Below are 17,753 nucleotides of genomic sequence, written 5' to 3'. Positions count from 1 at the left end.
AAACTTAAAGGAATAGTGTTGCATAAAAAGCCACAACACTTTACTTAATGGTGGTTCTAATGTAAAAGCAGAGCAAGATAGTAATGCCCATGGGACAAACCAAAACCTTTTACATGTCCCATGCTTACCTGTGAGTGAAGGGCAGAGAACTCTGGTTTATTTCAGCCCGTGCATCAGTCTCATGTGGCGCATCCTGAATGGACCTTTCATCATCCGTCCCATTGATGCTCTCTGGTGTCAGAGGTGACTGCAAGTCACCACCAGCAGACTCCTGTGAAGCAGAAATATTCTCATGTCATTCAGTGGTTCTTTCAGAATGATATGAACAAGTAATCATTGACTGTAAAGGTTTTAAATTAGTCCCATAGACTAATCGGGAGTGTATTATATTTAAGACATCTTTTCTTCATCCCAGAACTGCATTTAAATTCACACCCACCTCTCCACCCCATTAAAATGAAGGTCAGTTTAGGGGATTGCTCTGGGTTTTTCTGATAACAGAATTTTGGACAGATATAGGACATGTAATTACAATTAAGTCTATTTACACATAAATGAGAAATACAATGGAAACAGGATTCACTATCCTATATTATAGACAAATTCTGCATTACGTACAGAGAATGTAGTTTAAGTGATCCATTTTAATAGGACAAAAGAAATATTTTTATTCGGCAGAAATGATTGGTATCTTAATGTTTGTTTTCATTATGTGTTTAGGAATTTGAGATATTCACGTTCTAATCTATAGGAAGATTTTTTTTAAAATGGAGTAGAATTGCAACATTGTTTTGCATCCCTTCTATCTGTTCCATTCAGTCTCTGAAGTCAGATTTTACTGAAATTAATTGCATTACTTTCTCATTATACCTCAAGATATTCAATACTTAAACAACTATTGATTTGTGTACGACTGGTTTGTCCTCTGCCCACGTTTAAAATGAACTGGTATTTGAACCACTCCAACTATGCAGAAGTCCTAACTAGGGATTTTTAGTTGATGAGAAAGAAATTCCTTATTCTGTGGCAATATATTCTTACTGAATGTTGAGAGATTACAGTAATCTTAATATAGCAGCTGATACACCCTTCCCTTTCTCTCTACCCCTCAATGCTATGAGCTGAACCCGATGTAGACTTGACCCATCCTGGGCATCAATCCACCAATGATCCAAATACACGACTTTCAGCGACCAACTAGGTCACCTACTGCAGTACCATTGTGGTGTAGAGGTCTTAGTTCTAATGTAAAAATCCTGCCATTATAATGAAGGGTTGTGACCCAAAGCGTTGACTGCCCATTTCACTCCATGGATGCTGCCCGACCCTCAGTTCCCCCAGCTTTGTGTGTTGCTGCATAAAGAATGGAAATGCAGCTTTCCCCCTGATCTAAAACCAAGTTTCTCACTGCCCCTTCCCTACTGGCTTGAATAAACCATATTCCAGCTCTTTTCCCCTATGTCTTCGTATCTGTCGGCCGTTTCATGCAAGCTTTAAAATGTTAAGGTGACAATTCTACTTCACATTCCAGGTGATTAAGCATAATTTGCTTTAGTCACAATGGGTTGCTTTACATCAATAAGACTTTGGGGTGAGAATTCCAGTTTAATGGAATTACAATAGGATACAATTCTAACTGGGGAAAATAAAGGTTATCAGGCACCTGGTCTTTGTTTTGAAACATTAGTTTCATTTTGACAATGAAACAGTACAAATCAACAAATTTTGCATACTAATACTTCTTAGAGCTTAAGATACAAGTAGCCTACTTTATAGAAATACTGTCAATGCTCTGGATACATGGACAATCAAAAACCACTGCAATTCAGACATCTCTTGCTCTTGGTCACTGTTACAGTGTTTGTGCATTCACAGAGCCTGGGGTCTTTCAATACATGCTGGGACAACAAGGCTTTGGGTCATTTTCTGACATTGTGGAGTACAAACTGCTTATATTGGCCCTGGTCCAACCATGTAGGCACCATGACCAAGAAAGTGCACCAGTATCTCTACTTGCTCAGGTGGCTAAATAAATTTGACATATTCCTGTTGATCCTCACCAATTTTTATACATGCACCATAGAAAGTATCCTATACAGATGCATCATGGCTTGATGTGGCAACTGCTCTGCCCACAACCGTAAGAAACTGCAGAGTTATAGACACAGCTCAGCACATCAGAAGCCAGCCTCCCCTCCATGGACTGTCTACACTTCTCACTGCCTCAGTAAAGCAGCTAACAAAATCAAAAACCTCTCTCACCCCAGACATTCTCTCTTCTACCCCCTCCAATCAAGCAGAAGATACAAAAGCCTGAAAGCATGTACCAGCAGGCTCAAGGATCTGTCCTGGGCCCAACACATTGATGTAATCATGAAGGCAGCACGCCAGCAACTCTACTTTGTCAGGAGTTTGAGGGGATATGGTACATCACCAAAGACTCTTGCAAATTTCAATAGATATATGGTGGAGAGCATTCTGACTGGTTGCATCACACATTATGGTGGCTCCAATGCACAAGATCACAAGAGGCTGCAGAGGGTTATAGACTCAGCCAGCTCCATCATGGGCACAACCCTTCCCACCATTGAGGACATCTTCAAGAGGCAGTGCCTCAAGGCGGTGGCATCCATCATTAAGGACTCTCACCAGTGGGACATTCCCTCTTGTTGCCAGCATCAGGGAGGTGGTACAGGAGTCTGAAGACCCACACTCACTGATTCAGGAGCAGCTTCTTCCCCTCCATCAAATTTTTTAAATGGTTCATGAACCCTACTTCAGTTCCTTCTTTTTGCACTATTTTGTAATTTATAAGTTTTTTTTTAAAAAAGTGTCCTATTCCACATTATTCAAGACAGTGATAATAAAACTGATGATTCTGGACAGCTTCTATCCTGCTGTTAAGATTGAATCGAGCCCCAGTATGATAAGATGGACTCTTGACCTCACAACCTACCTCATCATGGCCTTGCACCTTATTGTCTGCACTCTAACACCATATTCTGCATTCTGTTATGTTTTTCCCTTGTACTACCTCAATGCACCAATGTGATGAAATGATCTGTATGAATGGTATACAAAACAAAGTTTAACTACACCTTGGTACATGTGACAATAATAAACCAATTTACCAATGCCCTTGATTTGTTCAAAAGATTTGTTTTTGCCGAGGATTCTCAGTTTGATCCAATAGAATAAATCTGTATTCTACGAACAAATGGTGCAACCCAACCCTCTCGACCTCAGCACCGTTTTTGTAGACAGGTGCACGATGCTAGTCTGATGACCCAAGGTCCTGTGACCCTTGCTGAAGTCACTGGTGATGACGTTGAGACCTATAACATTCTTACAGGGCTCGACAGGCTGGATACTCTCCCTGGCCGAGGGCTCTAGAACCCGAGGGTCACAGAATAACCAGAGGGAGCTGAGGAGTAATGTCTTCCCTCCGACTGGAAGCCCTTAGTGTTTGGTGGATTTGGGAGGAAGTATTCTGTCAATCACTTCCATACTCCAGGGAAATCCATCCATCCAGTGATTTCCTCCCATTCCAACTTGAAGTGGGGTTAGGACACTCCCCTCTCCTCCCTCAGGTTAATATTGAAGGAGGAGGATGAGGGACAAGCTATTTGGAGCCTGCAGAAGAGTGAACCCCATTCCGTTTGAGTTCTCTCCCTCAGAGCTACTGAGTTCATTCAAAACCAGAGATCAATACATTTCTGGGCATTAGTAGATGAGGGTGGGGCAGGAAAATGGCACTGTGTTAGATCAGCCCCAGTCTTGATGAATGGTGGAGCAGGTTTGAAAGGCTAAGGGCTGACTCCTGCTCCTGGTTCTTCTGTTCAGTCCTTATGGTTGCCTCGTACTGGGACTGAACTTAATCTGCTGCTGCCTCAGGGTTAGAGAGGAATCCGGCCATGCAATGCGAGTGTATCAGGAGTAGAGTAGGGAGCTGAGGACGCAGCCCCGTCGTGCATTGGAAGCTTGGACATGGTTATCCTGGACAACGTTTACAACTTGGTAAGTGATAGGAAGCTCAGTCAGGTAAACAGCGAGGGGAATGGTGGCAAACCTCTGGGATAGAAGCCAGCAGGAAGATGGGAGATGAAAGTTAACACAGGGCAGGGTTAACACAGGGGGGAAGGGGGGGGGATGTAGGGGCATTATAAACAAAATGCTGCTATTAAGCCCGATAGATTGAAGAAAGGTGTACCAGGTGAGAGGGGAAAGATTTAAAGGGGACCTGAGGGTCAAGCTTTTCACACAGAGGCCGGTGGGTATACGGAACGAGCTGCCAGAAGTGGTAGAGGTGGGTACAATTACAACATTTAAAAAGACATTTAGACAGGGACATGAATAGGAAAAGTTTAGAGGAATATGGGCCAAACACAGGCAAATGGGACTAGCTCAGATAAGCAACTTAGAACACATAGAACATTACAGCACAGTACAGGCCCTTCGGCCTTGTGCTGACATTTTATCCTGCTCTAAGATCTATCTAACCCTTCCCTCCCACATAGCCCCCTATTTTTCTATCATTCATGTGTCATGTGTCTATCTAACTTGGTCGGCATGGACGAGTTGGGCCAAGGGGCCTGTTTCCATGCTGTATGACTCTATCACTTGGAATCTGAATATCGAGTACCACCAACATTTTTGTATTTTAAAGCACACCACACAGCTCACATTTAATATCCATGGCAATGTAATAACTAGTGGTGCTCACCTGAGAAGGTGTACTGGTTAATTCCATTTTTTCTTGCATTTTCTCCTTTGCTATTCGAGCTGCATCTTTAAATTCCTGGAACTTCTCTGCAAACTGTATTGGAAAAGTTTTTTTTTAAAAAAAGTAATCTGCTGATAATGGTATAAAGACAAAAGAAAACAAAGACTACAGATATCTGATCAAGAAAATAAAATTTATTAAGTAACAAACCCTAAACAATGTTTTTTTGGGACATTTAAACCTGCAAAGTGAGAATGAAAAAATATTTAGTACTAGCTGAAATAATTTTGGTGCAAAGTCATTTTACTCATCTACTTGCAATAGATTTAATTTGCTCATGAGTTTGAAGAAACTTGGTCTAAAAGTCTCAGATTAACACCAGAGGCACCATTATAACTCCCTTTTCAAAAGCTGATTCAATAAGCCTTCTTTATTACATTCACTCTTATTAGGTTCTGCTATCAGATAAAATTTACTTAGCTAATGGAAGTCCAGCACCACCACCTCCACCTCCCCCCCCCCCCCACACAATAAAAGATTTATTGCTTTCAGTCCTTTGTTACCCACCTCTGCTGGATTTCAAAACCAAACCTTCCCCTCAAACCCACACCCACTTTAAAATCTCCAGCTGCCTCTGCATCCAGTCATTATTAAAGTCATATCCCTAAATAGTGAGATTACTGTGTATTTATGACATAAGCCATTGGCTCACTGTATTCACACCAGTCAAAAAAAGTGATGCTAGCCTAAACAAGTCTCCCAGCACTCAGTAGTAGACTTGCAAGTTATTGCTCTTCAAGTAAACATCCACCACACTTCTGCCATTCAGGGAATGAGTTCCAGAACCCTCCCACACTTTGCATGGAAAATATCTTTAATTCCCCTGTAATAATTCATATCATTTAAAATAATTAGAAGTAAGTGAAGAACTGGTAATGCCTTGTCAAGGTGATGAAGATTTTTATGGACAACATGCCACATTGCCATGTCTTCCTACCAATTAACTTACCCCTGTTTTGCATTAACCATTAGCTAATGAGATAGATCGTCACTGGCTTTACTGTGACGGGAAAAATACTTCAGATTTTACAAATTGGTTGATTGGGGTCACCTAGGCATCAATTTATTGATACCCTGAAGTCAACTGGTAGATCACAATATGCAATTCAACATCCTGGGATACACAGGAGAATGTTCACTTACTATACAAATAAAACTTACTAAACCATCCAAAGAAATTTTGTATGTATTAATATAGAACCATTAAGCATTTTTGGCCTTGTAACATTTAAGCGAGTTTTGTGCTGGAAATAAGGCTCAATTTTGCAGATCTTAAATTCAAACACAACTGCAACTGGATGAATCAAACCATTTTCCCCAAATGAATGCAAATGAGAACAATATACAATAACCAAAAAAACATGCTACATGATTTTACGCACTTTTGTCAGATGATGTTCCGAGGAAAAACCTAGACCATAGACCGTATTTGCACGGCTGTCTGGCCATTGACCAAACTTCTGAGATGTTTTTGTAAATGTCATGTTTGGCGTAATTGTGCTGTTGATTATTGCCTGAAAGAGAAAAAGGTGATGTTTTTAAAACAAATTCTTTAAAAGAATTTATGGAATTTAAAAAAGATCAATGGCTCTACATTCCCTAATCTTGCATATACAGATCATAAAACCCAAAGCACTCAAGGTTCAAAAGAATACAGAAAAAAACTGATAAGCTGCTTTATGGCCATTTGGAAGTACTGATAGTTCAGCACAGGGCTCGCCAAGTAATATTTGCCTCGCTCCATTCCCACTCAGAGGTCCTGGTTCCTGTGCTCCATTTAAACCTACCTGGTTACATAGTATTTATTATAATATTGTACCATCATAAAAAATTGAATTTAAAGTGTGATGGGGTATTAATAGAAACAACATATAATAATCTAGAAAATCCACTATTCCAAAGTCCCAAGTGTGCCATTTTATTGGAATTTTACTGAAGCTCAAAACTGCTATTAAAAGATGCTGAGTGGACAGCACAAGATATTCCCCTGGACCGCTGTGTCCCCTCTTGGATATGCTTGTGGAAAACTATTTTCCAGTAGTCATTATAGAGCAGGTTGTGAGATTTGACTGTTTATTAATCAAAATATTTAACAGTTTTGAAAAGGTACTGATCAGTTAAACTGGTGATGAATCAGTTGATCAGGAAGAACTGCTCTCAAATCTTGAACAGGGTGTTTCAGAGAACATTTGATCTGAGAACATTTAATACTTTAAGCCTTTAGGCAGTCATTTGGTCTGCCAAACTCTGGATAAAGGCTCAAGGGGCCACACAGACTATTCCTGTTCCTAATAAATTACAAAAAGAATTTCAGTTTTAAGTACTAAATGCAGTAATTGTTCTTAACATTCTTATATATATTTAAATACTATTTTTCTATGTTAATATGGATTCTTAAATGGATTTAGAAGCAGCTTGACAACTGCAAACAAGTTGGTGATAAATTCAAAATGCACCGAGCAGGGAGAAAGTCACTAGTAAATGTTTTACAGGAAGTGAATGGGATTGGTGCCACTTTCAATATTCATAAGGAATGCAACATACTTAATCTGCAATGTAAAGAGCAGAGAAAAAAAGTGTTCTTCTGATACACTTGAAGTGACTGGAGGTATTGCATATGGGTAAACTAGGGTAACATTGAAAAAGGCAATCTTAAAATACATATGTATTACAAGAAAAGCTCCTACTCCAAGGGAAAAGAAAATTACAGGGTGTGGGAAGTGAAACCTAACCCCAAGGTTATCACTTTTATGGTGGAGACAGGTCCAACATTCCATCCAGGAGTTAACTTATCAAATTAAAACAAATAATTTATGTAATCAAACCATGGACAAATTGACACAAAATTGTCATGTGCCTCCAAGAAAGAATTTCAGCAAACTGACCCTACATGAGCATGCAAGGGAATTCCAGACATAAACTAAGGCTTAAAGGAAGCCCATCAGACAATGCTAATTATCATATGCCTATGGTGACAGGCTTGGACAAAAACAATCTCAGAAAAAGTAATTAAATTTGTGCTTTACTCATGGAATGACCAAAAAAAGTGTCAATGAAAAAAGTGAAAAGAAAATCCTTCAAAAAAACAAAATAACTGAACTTTCATTTTTCAAAGACAAGATTGGAAAAAGTATTAGGATCAATGACTGACTAAACAGATATCTTTACACTGCGAGGCAGTCACCGACAAAAAAAAACTCATGTATCAGTATGGCTGGGAATGACTACAGTCCATAACTCTAAAGTTGTGGGCTCTGTTCTCTGAGCTTGTTAGGCCAAATGGTATCCTTCTGCGTCATAATGATTGCATGACCGGGCCTTACCTCAATAGACAAGAGACTAAAACGTCAGGGGCAAGTGACCGGGATGACTTTAGGGTCTTGTCACAAAAAAATTCTTTGGCCTCTATCAACCAGTATGCTTTTGCACTTGTTGCCTACAGTTACAGAAACTAAATCACGTAGCAATAGGAAATGTACTTTCAAGTATTTCTCACCTTTGACCCATCAAGGCTGATTATTCTGTAGACATTTCTTGTACTATCATAGAAGTAGGACACAGTCACAGCATGTTTGCTGGTGGGAACCCAGTTCTTCTTTGTAGTGGGATCAATCTGGAAGACATGGGCTCGTGTGCTGAAAATGGGCTGTTCCCTGAAAAGTAGAAGGACAAGTCGCTCCATTCACTTTAGTTTTCATTGAAAACAGAATCAAGAAATTTGAGTCTTCTCAATCACACTCCAGCTACGCAATCAGCATATTTGACAACTAAATAGACTCACCAGAATAAAGCTTCAACACTTGCAAATGCAATCCTGATAATGTTTCTCAACATTAATATTTAGAAATACTTTATCTTTACCACGCAAAATTACTTCCAATTACTTAATTATCCAAAAAAACAAACTTGGTTTAAAAACAATGGCTTTGGTCTTGCCAATCTTTACTTGAAGAATACTTCTGTTCAGACAAGTAATCTGATGATTTGAAAATGGTGGAGAGGCTGCAAGTCAGAGCTGGATATGATTCAGAGGGAAATAAAATGGATGGGGAAAAAAATCAGAGGGGTCAAGGATAAAGATTTGCAGGATACCAGAAGCAAAGATCAGGGCAGGAACACAAGCCACTAACTCTCTGGCTGCGACTGGATGGATGCAAACAAAGTAGGCAAACCCAATGGTGGGTCAGGAGAAGGTGTGGGTTGTGTAATGGGGCAAAGCATGTGGTGGTTTAAGCAGGTTGGTGTGCTCAAAAACTGCAGACAGGTCAAGGAAGATTTCTCTATCAAAAAAAATACATAGGATATAATTTTTAATATTTGTTTGAAGGAACAGTCAGAATGACAAATTTGTACTATAACAAAGCTTGCACATACACCAAGGCCCATCAACTAACTTTAAAGCATTGGGCCAATTATTGTTCAGTGTTAAAAATTTAAGGAAAACAGATATAGTTTCATACCATATCAAGTTATACATTTTAGGGATAAAACTCAATTGATGGAATACCACTGCTTAATTTCAGATTGACTATTAAAGTAAACTGCTGTCAGCTCGCTTCAGTACTCAAGTTTCAATTCATATGCATATTGATTTTGTCTTGGTGCAAATTTATGCAGTTAATGTTTTATCAAATAAATTACTTACTAAACAAGGTGTTAACACGTGAAGCTGCAGAACACTTACTCAACTTATTTAGAAGGGTTTCTCAAATGTTAGCAAACAATTTTCCAGAATTATCCACTCAATTCATGATGGATAGGAGAATAGTTTTTGTTTATCAAGTCCAGGTGTGAGAAATCTATTGAAGTTCTAACATGATTGTTGATATTAAAATGCAAAGAATTGAGAATGCTGTAAATCTGAATTAAAACAGAAAATGCTGGAATTATTCAGCAGGTCAGGCAGCATCTGTGGAGGGAGAAGCAGAGTTAAATGTCTCAGACTGATGACCTTTCTTCAGATCTGGGAAAATTTAGAAAGCAGGTGTGAATAAACTTTTAATGAAGGGGGAAAGTGTTAGGGAGAAGGAAATCACTCTCACAGCTGTCATGACCACACTTCCTCCCCACCTTGCTTCCTTAAAGGAAGGACTTCCATTCTTCCAAATCCAATGACACTTTCCACACTAGTGCTTCTGAGATGACTTCCATTTTCCTCAACCATGACTTTCCCTCCATCTTACCTGAAACTGCAGGTCAGTTCTGAAGTAACTTGGGTTTATTTAGCTTCATAGATGTTGCCTGAACTGACAGACCTTCCCAGCATTCTTTTCATTTCAGACTTTCTGCAACTACTATGTTCTACATGTCTGCAGCACCAGCTGATTTTTCTCTCCTTCTCCCCCTCTTATTTATATCTTCAAAAAGATTAGGTACCATTAGCAAGCCTTCAGAACCCTCTCTTAACAATCAGTGTCATTCATTTTCTTTTGATCTCTGTTCTACCACAGACACCTCTTTAAACTCTTAACCTCTGTTTTCTTTAAACTGGCGGAGTGAGGCAAGGGATAAACATGCCAGTTTTCCAAATTTTACCAGTTCTGAAGAAAGGAAACTGGCCTGAAATGTCATCCATTGCTCTCTCCATAAATGCTGCCTGACCTGTTGAATATTTTCAACGTTTTGTTTTTAAAATCACAATTGCTTTTGGTTGGTATTATCTGCAGAGGGTGTAATCATTTGATAGGAAACTAATCAGTTACACTACAAGCAAATAAAATAAGCTTTCCAATCAAACGAACTGTGTAATGGAAGATACTTTACAATTGTGCATTTTGAACTTTCTGACTGTCGCGTTTCCAAAATAAGAAAACTTAAGTTTCGATACACAACCTGGTCTCTCCTATCAGATGTGATGGTCCAAGTTACTTTGTCACAGCCTACAACCATTATGTGTAATGCATCATTCAATGTTCAAAGTTGAACTGAGGATTCTCAATAAAAAGTGCATAGAGGTCAATTCCATTAATAAACTCTTCAGGTAGTGAAGACATCCACAATATCAAGTTTGGGCAGGCAGGCGGCATGCAATAAATCTTAACCACACTTATACCAGGCAAATAACCACTGCCAAGTGTCTATCTCCCTCCCCCCACCCCCTTACCTTTTAATGTATTACTGATGCTGAACACCACTACTTATCAACATCTTTGGAATTATAAACAAACTTAACTGGACTAGCAACAAATGCTACAGTTACAAGAACAGAACAAGAATTGGGAATTTTGCACCCTCTACTCCAAAGCATTTGCTGAGTCAAATTCCTTAAGCTTCCCATTTAACAGTACAGTGCAAATACATTCAACACATAGCTCATCAACATCTTCAAGGACAATTAGGTGCTGGAAATAAATGCTGGCATGCCAGTAATACAATGATTCTGTCCATTAATGCAAAACAAAATTTTAATTATTCAATGGAGACAAAAGAACAAAGGAGTTTTATATTGATTGTGCACTTATCACAAACCATTTTAGGATACCAACGATTTTGGCTTTCCCGCTTTCAGAATATTAAAAGCAAATCATAAAAACCTTGAATATTTACAACCACTTAGTCATGCTGTTTCTAAATATCTTTACCAGCTTTCTTTGTCCATTCAAATCACTGCAGAAAATTACAGCTAAAGCAAAAGCTAAAACAAGACTTTCATTCAATCCTGCAAAATTACTACAGTTGACTGGAACACACAGCTGTAACCCGAATTACTACAATCAAAGCTCCTGGAAGTTCTCAAGGAAGCAAGAGAGTAGGTCGTAATTTACAAGCCCAATGCATTTAAAGTACTTTTCAGACTAATCTTTAAACGTGAGGTTTGAAGCACATCCTGAAGCAATTTTGGTTTCAAGTGTTAGAAACTGACCTCAGTTTACCTTCCCTCTTCCAAGCGGAAGATTTATATAATTACTTTCCCATCATTTGCTTATTTTGATGTTCATACCACTTCAATAAAGCCACATTAAGCTACTCCTTTCTGCACTTTCCAATTCAGCAAGCAAGATTGAGTTTAGTCTCAACGAAGCCACTTGATAATTCGTATCTCAATGTTTACTACAATGCTTTAAGCAGCTCATCCAGATATTGAAGCTCTGCAAGTAAAATATTTAATTTAATTTAAGTAGTTAATTATCATTCAGATGTTTTGAGTGTCATCTCTTCCCCCCCTTGGGATTGAGAGTGACTTGCTACTACTGAAGAGTGCAAGGTATCTGTGTGATTTCTTTTAATGTGGGATAGCTTTGTACATCAGCTACCACAATGTCTTGTTAGAGCGAGGATTTGGCCTAATGGCAAGGAGGTCCAAGACAACAGGAGTACAGGTTCTACTGCAAATTCAGAACACACACTGAGGACACGCGCATGCACACAGATGTACTCTAACCACCCACTCACCACAAACACAGATCCACTTCTGCAGACACTCACCCTCCGCTCCCCTCTCTCAGCCTACATCTGACCCCTTTACCTTAACCACATCCCTTGGACCCCATCCTTCTCAGCTTGTTCCTCTACTCACCTTCCTGGTTACTCCATTCCTTCTTCCTGCCTTGATTCCCACACACCCACTCCACCTTTGCTGCAGATGCTGGCTGTTTGCTCCCACCAACTGCCATGGCTCACTCGTCAGGGGTTGTCCCTCAGCTACTAACCCCTACCTGTTCACAGCAGCCATGCCAGCTATAGTCTAGCCCAGAAACGTAGGAAGGAGGTGCCTGGGATATGCAAAAGGTTTGTGGGAAGGGCAAGAAGCGTGCAGTATTCAGATACCGAGCATAGGGCCATTGTTTCTGCTGGATGAAGTGAGATACTCCCACACCTGCTGGAAGTATATGCCATCTGCTCACAAATTGCACACTCAGACACAGCAGGAAGCCAGTGTGTATAGCTCAGACACATGAAAACACAGTGCAAGGGGCAATAATGTCAAATGATCATTTAGGTCATTTTTTTTTTGAGGGGGTGGTGTAGGTGAGAAAGGATTGATAGAGATGAAACCAAAAGCCAAACAAAGATGGTAACCAAAAAAATTAATGAATGACTTAAAAGTCTTGACTACAAATTTTTTCTGTAGATTTGATGGACTAATTGGGACACATTCTGATGGAAATTAAGGGGGTTAATTTGCACCTATCCTTCATCACTTATGAAATCCCAGACTCCAGCCACCAGTATCCCCCTTTCAGCTGAGATCTAAATTATCCTCTTTGGAGAGGATATATCCATGGAAACTGATTCCCAGCAACACAAAACCTCCAGCTTTAACATTCACATTTAATGTGAATTCCATCGAAACAAATGGTAGGCTTGGGATATTGACTAGATGCAAAATAAACCATCAACCCTGCTTGCTTGCACAGTAATTATAATTTTGCATTTAAAATGCCATTGTATGTAAAAATTACTCAATCTCCCAGTAAATAAAATAAGACCATAAAACTTTAACCATTTAAAATTCTGATATTAACCTTTTCAAAGGAAGGTTCATCTTAAAAATAAAAGACAACAGTCCAATAAAATGAATAAACCATCAGATATATTTCCAAGCAAGCAAACATGTATGCTCTGGAAGAAAAACCTGGAAGGTCACAATGTAAATCTAGTCCATAGTCCTAAAGTTACCCAATCCCATTGATAGCTGCAGTTGACAGATACGAACCAAGCAGACTGGGTTAATCTAGGCTCTGCAATCCATCACTCCCTGCATCGTTACATTAAAGGCCGCAAGTGTCAGTTCAGTAAAGTGGGAAATTACACTGGATGCCAACAAGCAATTACTCATTGTCTAGCACACAATTTGCATATTAGTTGCTGACTCCAGTATATTACAACTTAAATCAGGCCATAGAATTGACAATAAAGGTCACCATACAGTAAAAATGCCTTAAATGATTGGTAGCTTATTTGGTGGCAGTGAGAATTTAGGGGGAGGGAAAGAAGCAACAGTACAAAAAACCAGATCACTCCATCTCCCATCCCAAAATTTGACAAATCACAACAAAGTACTCTGAATCAAATCTTATTCTAGACTACATAAAAATACAGAAATTTGTTAATATACTGTACAAATATACACATTGCAGTGAGCCATTTCAATAGTTGTAATTATATTCTGAAACTACTTTTAGATCAAACATTCCCTTCTCTATCAGGGTAGATATAGAGGAAAGCTCTTTAGTTGCCATATCAGTGCTAATTGCACATAAGAACATAAACAGGAGGAGAAATTGGCCATTTGATCCCTCTAATTTGCTCTTCTAGTCAACAAGATTTCCTGCTCTACTTTTTTTTAATATTGAAAATCTGCTAATCTCTGCCAATAACCGAACCACCAGTCCTTCAGATAAAAAAATTCCAAAGATTCTTCACCCTCTGAAGACATTTCCATATCCTAAACGGTCCACCCATTGTGAGACTGTGCCTCTAGTTCAAGACTATTTAAGCCAGGGGATGCATCCTCTTTGCATCTACACTTTATTTCAGCAATGTCACCTCTCATTCTGCTAAACTCTAGAGAACAGAACCCATCCTATTCAAGGTAAAAGTACTTTTCCAAAAACCAGTTTGATGAATATTTACTGGTCATCCTCCAAATTATTGCTTTTTTAGGCAAGAAAACCAAAATTTACAAGTGGTATTGCATAGACCCTACATAATAGTAGGGCAGCTTCACTGTTTTGTTCATATTCTCTTGTAATACAGGCCAACTTATCATTTACCTTCCTAACTATCTACTGCACCTACTCTGACTTATGAACAAGTACACCCAGGTTCCTTTGAACATCATTTCCCAGTCTCTCACCATTAAAAATTCAGCTTTGTTTTTTTTGTTTTGAAGGGGATAACTACACATTTTTCCACATTGTACTCAATCTACCATAATGCTGCCCAGCCAATTAGTCCCCAAATCCTATTTGTACCCTCATCACTGATCACATCTCCCTTCAGTTCAATGTCATTTGCAAACCTAAAAATTTTATATTTCGTCCTCTCAGCCAAATTGTTACTGTGAATAGTTGAACCCAAGCATCAATACCTTGCAGTATGGTGTTATTTCAAGAAGGACCCATTTCTTTGTTTTCTCTCTATTAATCAACTTTCAATCCCACGTTTGTACATTATGCCCAATTCCTAACCTTCTTCAAAGCCAACTGAAAATCCATGTACATTACATCCACAGATTCCCTTCATCTACTTTCCTGGGTACATCCTTAAAGAGCTCCAATCAGATGAATCAAATGCACTTTTCCTGTCATAAATCTCTTGACTCTGCTCAATCATATTTCAAAGTGTCAAAATTTCTTTTTACCACAGATTTCCATTTTCCCCAATTAAAACATCAGGAATTAGGCTCAGCAGTTCATCTGCTCTCTCCATCCTTTCTTCCAAAGTGGGTTCATATTTGTTCCCTTCAATCTGCAGGAACTATTCCAAAACCAGTAGAAGTCTAGGTGTTGATAACCATTCAACCATCTCTGGAGTTATTACTCAAAAATCTGGAATGTGGATTATTAGGTCCTTGGGGTTTCAATTTCCAGGTTCATGTACTTCTCAGGTGGTGTTTTTTTTAAAGCTAATACTAAATTCTTTGATTCTTCATTTGTCATAGATACAGAGAGCTACAGCATGGAAACTGGCCCTTCAGCCCACCAAGTCCATGCTGACCATCAAGCACACATTTACTCTAATCCCATTTTATTCTCTTCATATTCCCCCCCACCCCCCAGATTTTTTCCATTCAGGGGTAGGTAGTAGGGGCAATTTATAGTGCACAATTTTACCTACCAAACTGCACATCTTTGGGATGTAGGAAGAAACTGAAGCACCTGGAGGAAATCCACGCAATCATAGGGAGAATGTGCAAACTCTGCACAGACAGTACAAGGTCAGGACTGAATTTGGGTCTCTGGCACTGAGGCAACAACTCTACCAACTACACCACCATGCCATCAACTGTAATGCAACCTCAGTTTTCCCATTGTTTCCAAGAGTTCTTTCCCCCCAGGTCTTCTTCCATGAACTATTAGTTTAATTCCTCTGCCATTTCCTTATTCCCCCATAATAAATTCTGTTTGTAAAGGACCCATATTTGCTCTCACTCATTTTTCCTTTTAATTATCTGAAGAAGGTTTTTCCTTATTCTGATTCTGACTAGCTTACTCTCACTTTTTTTCCCCTTTCTTTCCAAATGTCTTGATCATTGTTTGCACAGATTGAAAACACTCCCAATCCTCAGGCTTGCTGCTTTTTTCTGGCAACTTTAAGCATTTTCCTATGATTTAATACCATGTTGAATTGCTCCTGTAAGCCATGCACACTATAAACAGAAAAAGGACAGGTGCTGCATTTACATTACTAGACTTCATCCATAGACCAGAGTTCAAATCTCAATATGGCTGCATGTGGAATTTAAATTCAGTTACTAATCTGGAATATAAAACTAGTCATTAATAATGACTACAAAACTGTTAGATTGTCATATTAAAAAACATCTGGTTCATTGATGTCCTACAGGGGGGAAAAATCTGCCATAATTACCCAATCTAGCATGGACTCCCCAATGCCTTCTGAAATGGTCATGAGCTTCCAATTGGGCAATAAATGCTGGCCTCTGCGCATTTTTTGGGATCTGAGCATCACTAACTAAAAACTACTTGGGAAAAATCATGCTCACCTTCAAGTGTCTTCGTTTCTAGACTAAGAAAGTTAAACTAAATACCACAAGGCACATTGGGTAGAAATTCACCTTCGTGTGATGACAAAGTTGGCAGTAGTCATGTACAAGTGCATTAGTCACTCATCTCCATCAAAAGAAACTGAATTTCAAGAGTACAACTTGTGACTGATACTCTTACACACATTTAGCACTGATGACCCAAGGCAAATTCCTCCCTCACTTATGGTCTATTTGTTGCTTCCCCTCAAGTGAAACTGCTTCCTTAAAGCACTGAATAGATGCAGATGGTGTAGCGGAAGTTGGAGACAACATTCTTTGTGCACAAATCCTCAAAAGCTACCAGAACACGTTCAAAAAGTAATAAAACACTATACCATTGGCTTTATAATTAGAGACAGTACAAAAGCAGGAAGGCATATTAAATCTGTACAAAACAGAAGTCTGTCCTCAAATGGAGAACATTGCTCATTTCTAGGTACCTTACTATAGGGAAGAACAAACAGTTTTCAGTGCTGGTGGGATTTCCCAAAGCAACCCAGGGACGAAGAATTATAATTGTGGACAGACTGAAGTTGAGGTTATTCTTTTTTTTAAAAAATGTAGAAAATATTAAGAGGAAACTTGATGGAATTATTTAAAATGGGGAAGTATTAAGATGGAGTAAATAAAACTTAAATTATTTCCATTGAATAAAGGTTTGATAAGCAGAATGTATAAATTGTGGATGACTGGCAACAGATCCAGGGCCCACACAAGGAAAATCTTCTAATTTTAGGATTAGGATAGTGAATATAGGTTCAATAGCATGCATCAATAGGGAATTAGATATGTGACAAGAAAATTATTGCAAGATGGGGTAAAGTGTGACTGACTGGATTGATTATCATAAGAGCTGGCACTAATTAAATTGGACAAATTCCACCTCTTCCTTACTGATTCATATTATTAATAAAACTAGTACAATAGACTTGATTCACATCCATTCCAATGTTATGTAAACTTCATGAAAGAATAGGAAACTCTCAAGTCTTTTAAAGCATTTTTTCCCCTTAGAATATAACAAACATGGAGAATTGGAATTGATTATGGATAAAATAGGAAGCTGGAACTAATTTTATGGACAACTAGTTGATTTTGCAAAATATTTTCTTAAAAAAAAGCAACATATAGCAACTACATTACTGGATCATTTGTGGATACCAGAAACTAAAGATTTACTTATTGAGATTGATAACCAACAAAACTTCAGGCACTGTTAATAAATGGCAGCTGCAAATGTTCCACTTTGGACTTTGA

General features: G+C 38.7%; 1 protein-coding gene across 1 annotated transcript in view; it reads right to left on the bottom strand.

The window, feature by feature from the left end:
- Positions 1–17,753, bottom strand: part of homer1b (homer scaffold protein 1b) — a 63,858-nt gene that overhangs the window by 32,646 nt on the left and 13,459 nt on the right. Inside the window, exons 2-5 of the mRNA XM_052020682.1 lie at positions 8,280–8,436; positions 6,166–6,297; positions 4,724–4,816; positions 129–271 (exon numbers count right to left, since the gene is read on the bottom strand). Of these exons, the coding sequence (XP_051876642.1) occupies positions 129–271; positions 4,724–4,816; positions 6,166–6,297; positions 8,280–8,436 (525 nt within the window). The remainder of the gene's footprint in view (positions 1–128; positions 272–4,723; positions 4,817–6,165; positions 6,298–8,279; positions 8,437–17,753) is intronic.

Source organism: Pristis pectinata, chromosome 7, assembly GCF_009764475.1.
Source record: "Pristis pectinata isolate sPriPec2 chromosome 7, sPriPec2.1.pri, whole genome shotgun sequence".
Taxonomy (NCBI): domain Eukaryota; kingdom Metazoa; phylum Chordata; class Chondrichthyes; order Rhinopristiformes; family Pristidae; genus Pristis; species Pristis pectinata.
Note: the sequence above shows the minus strand (reverse complement) of the source record. Positions and strands in the feature narration are given on the sequence as shown.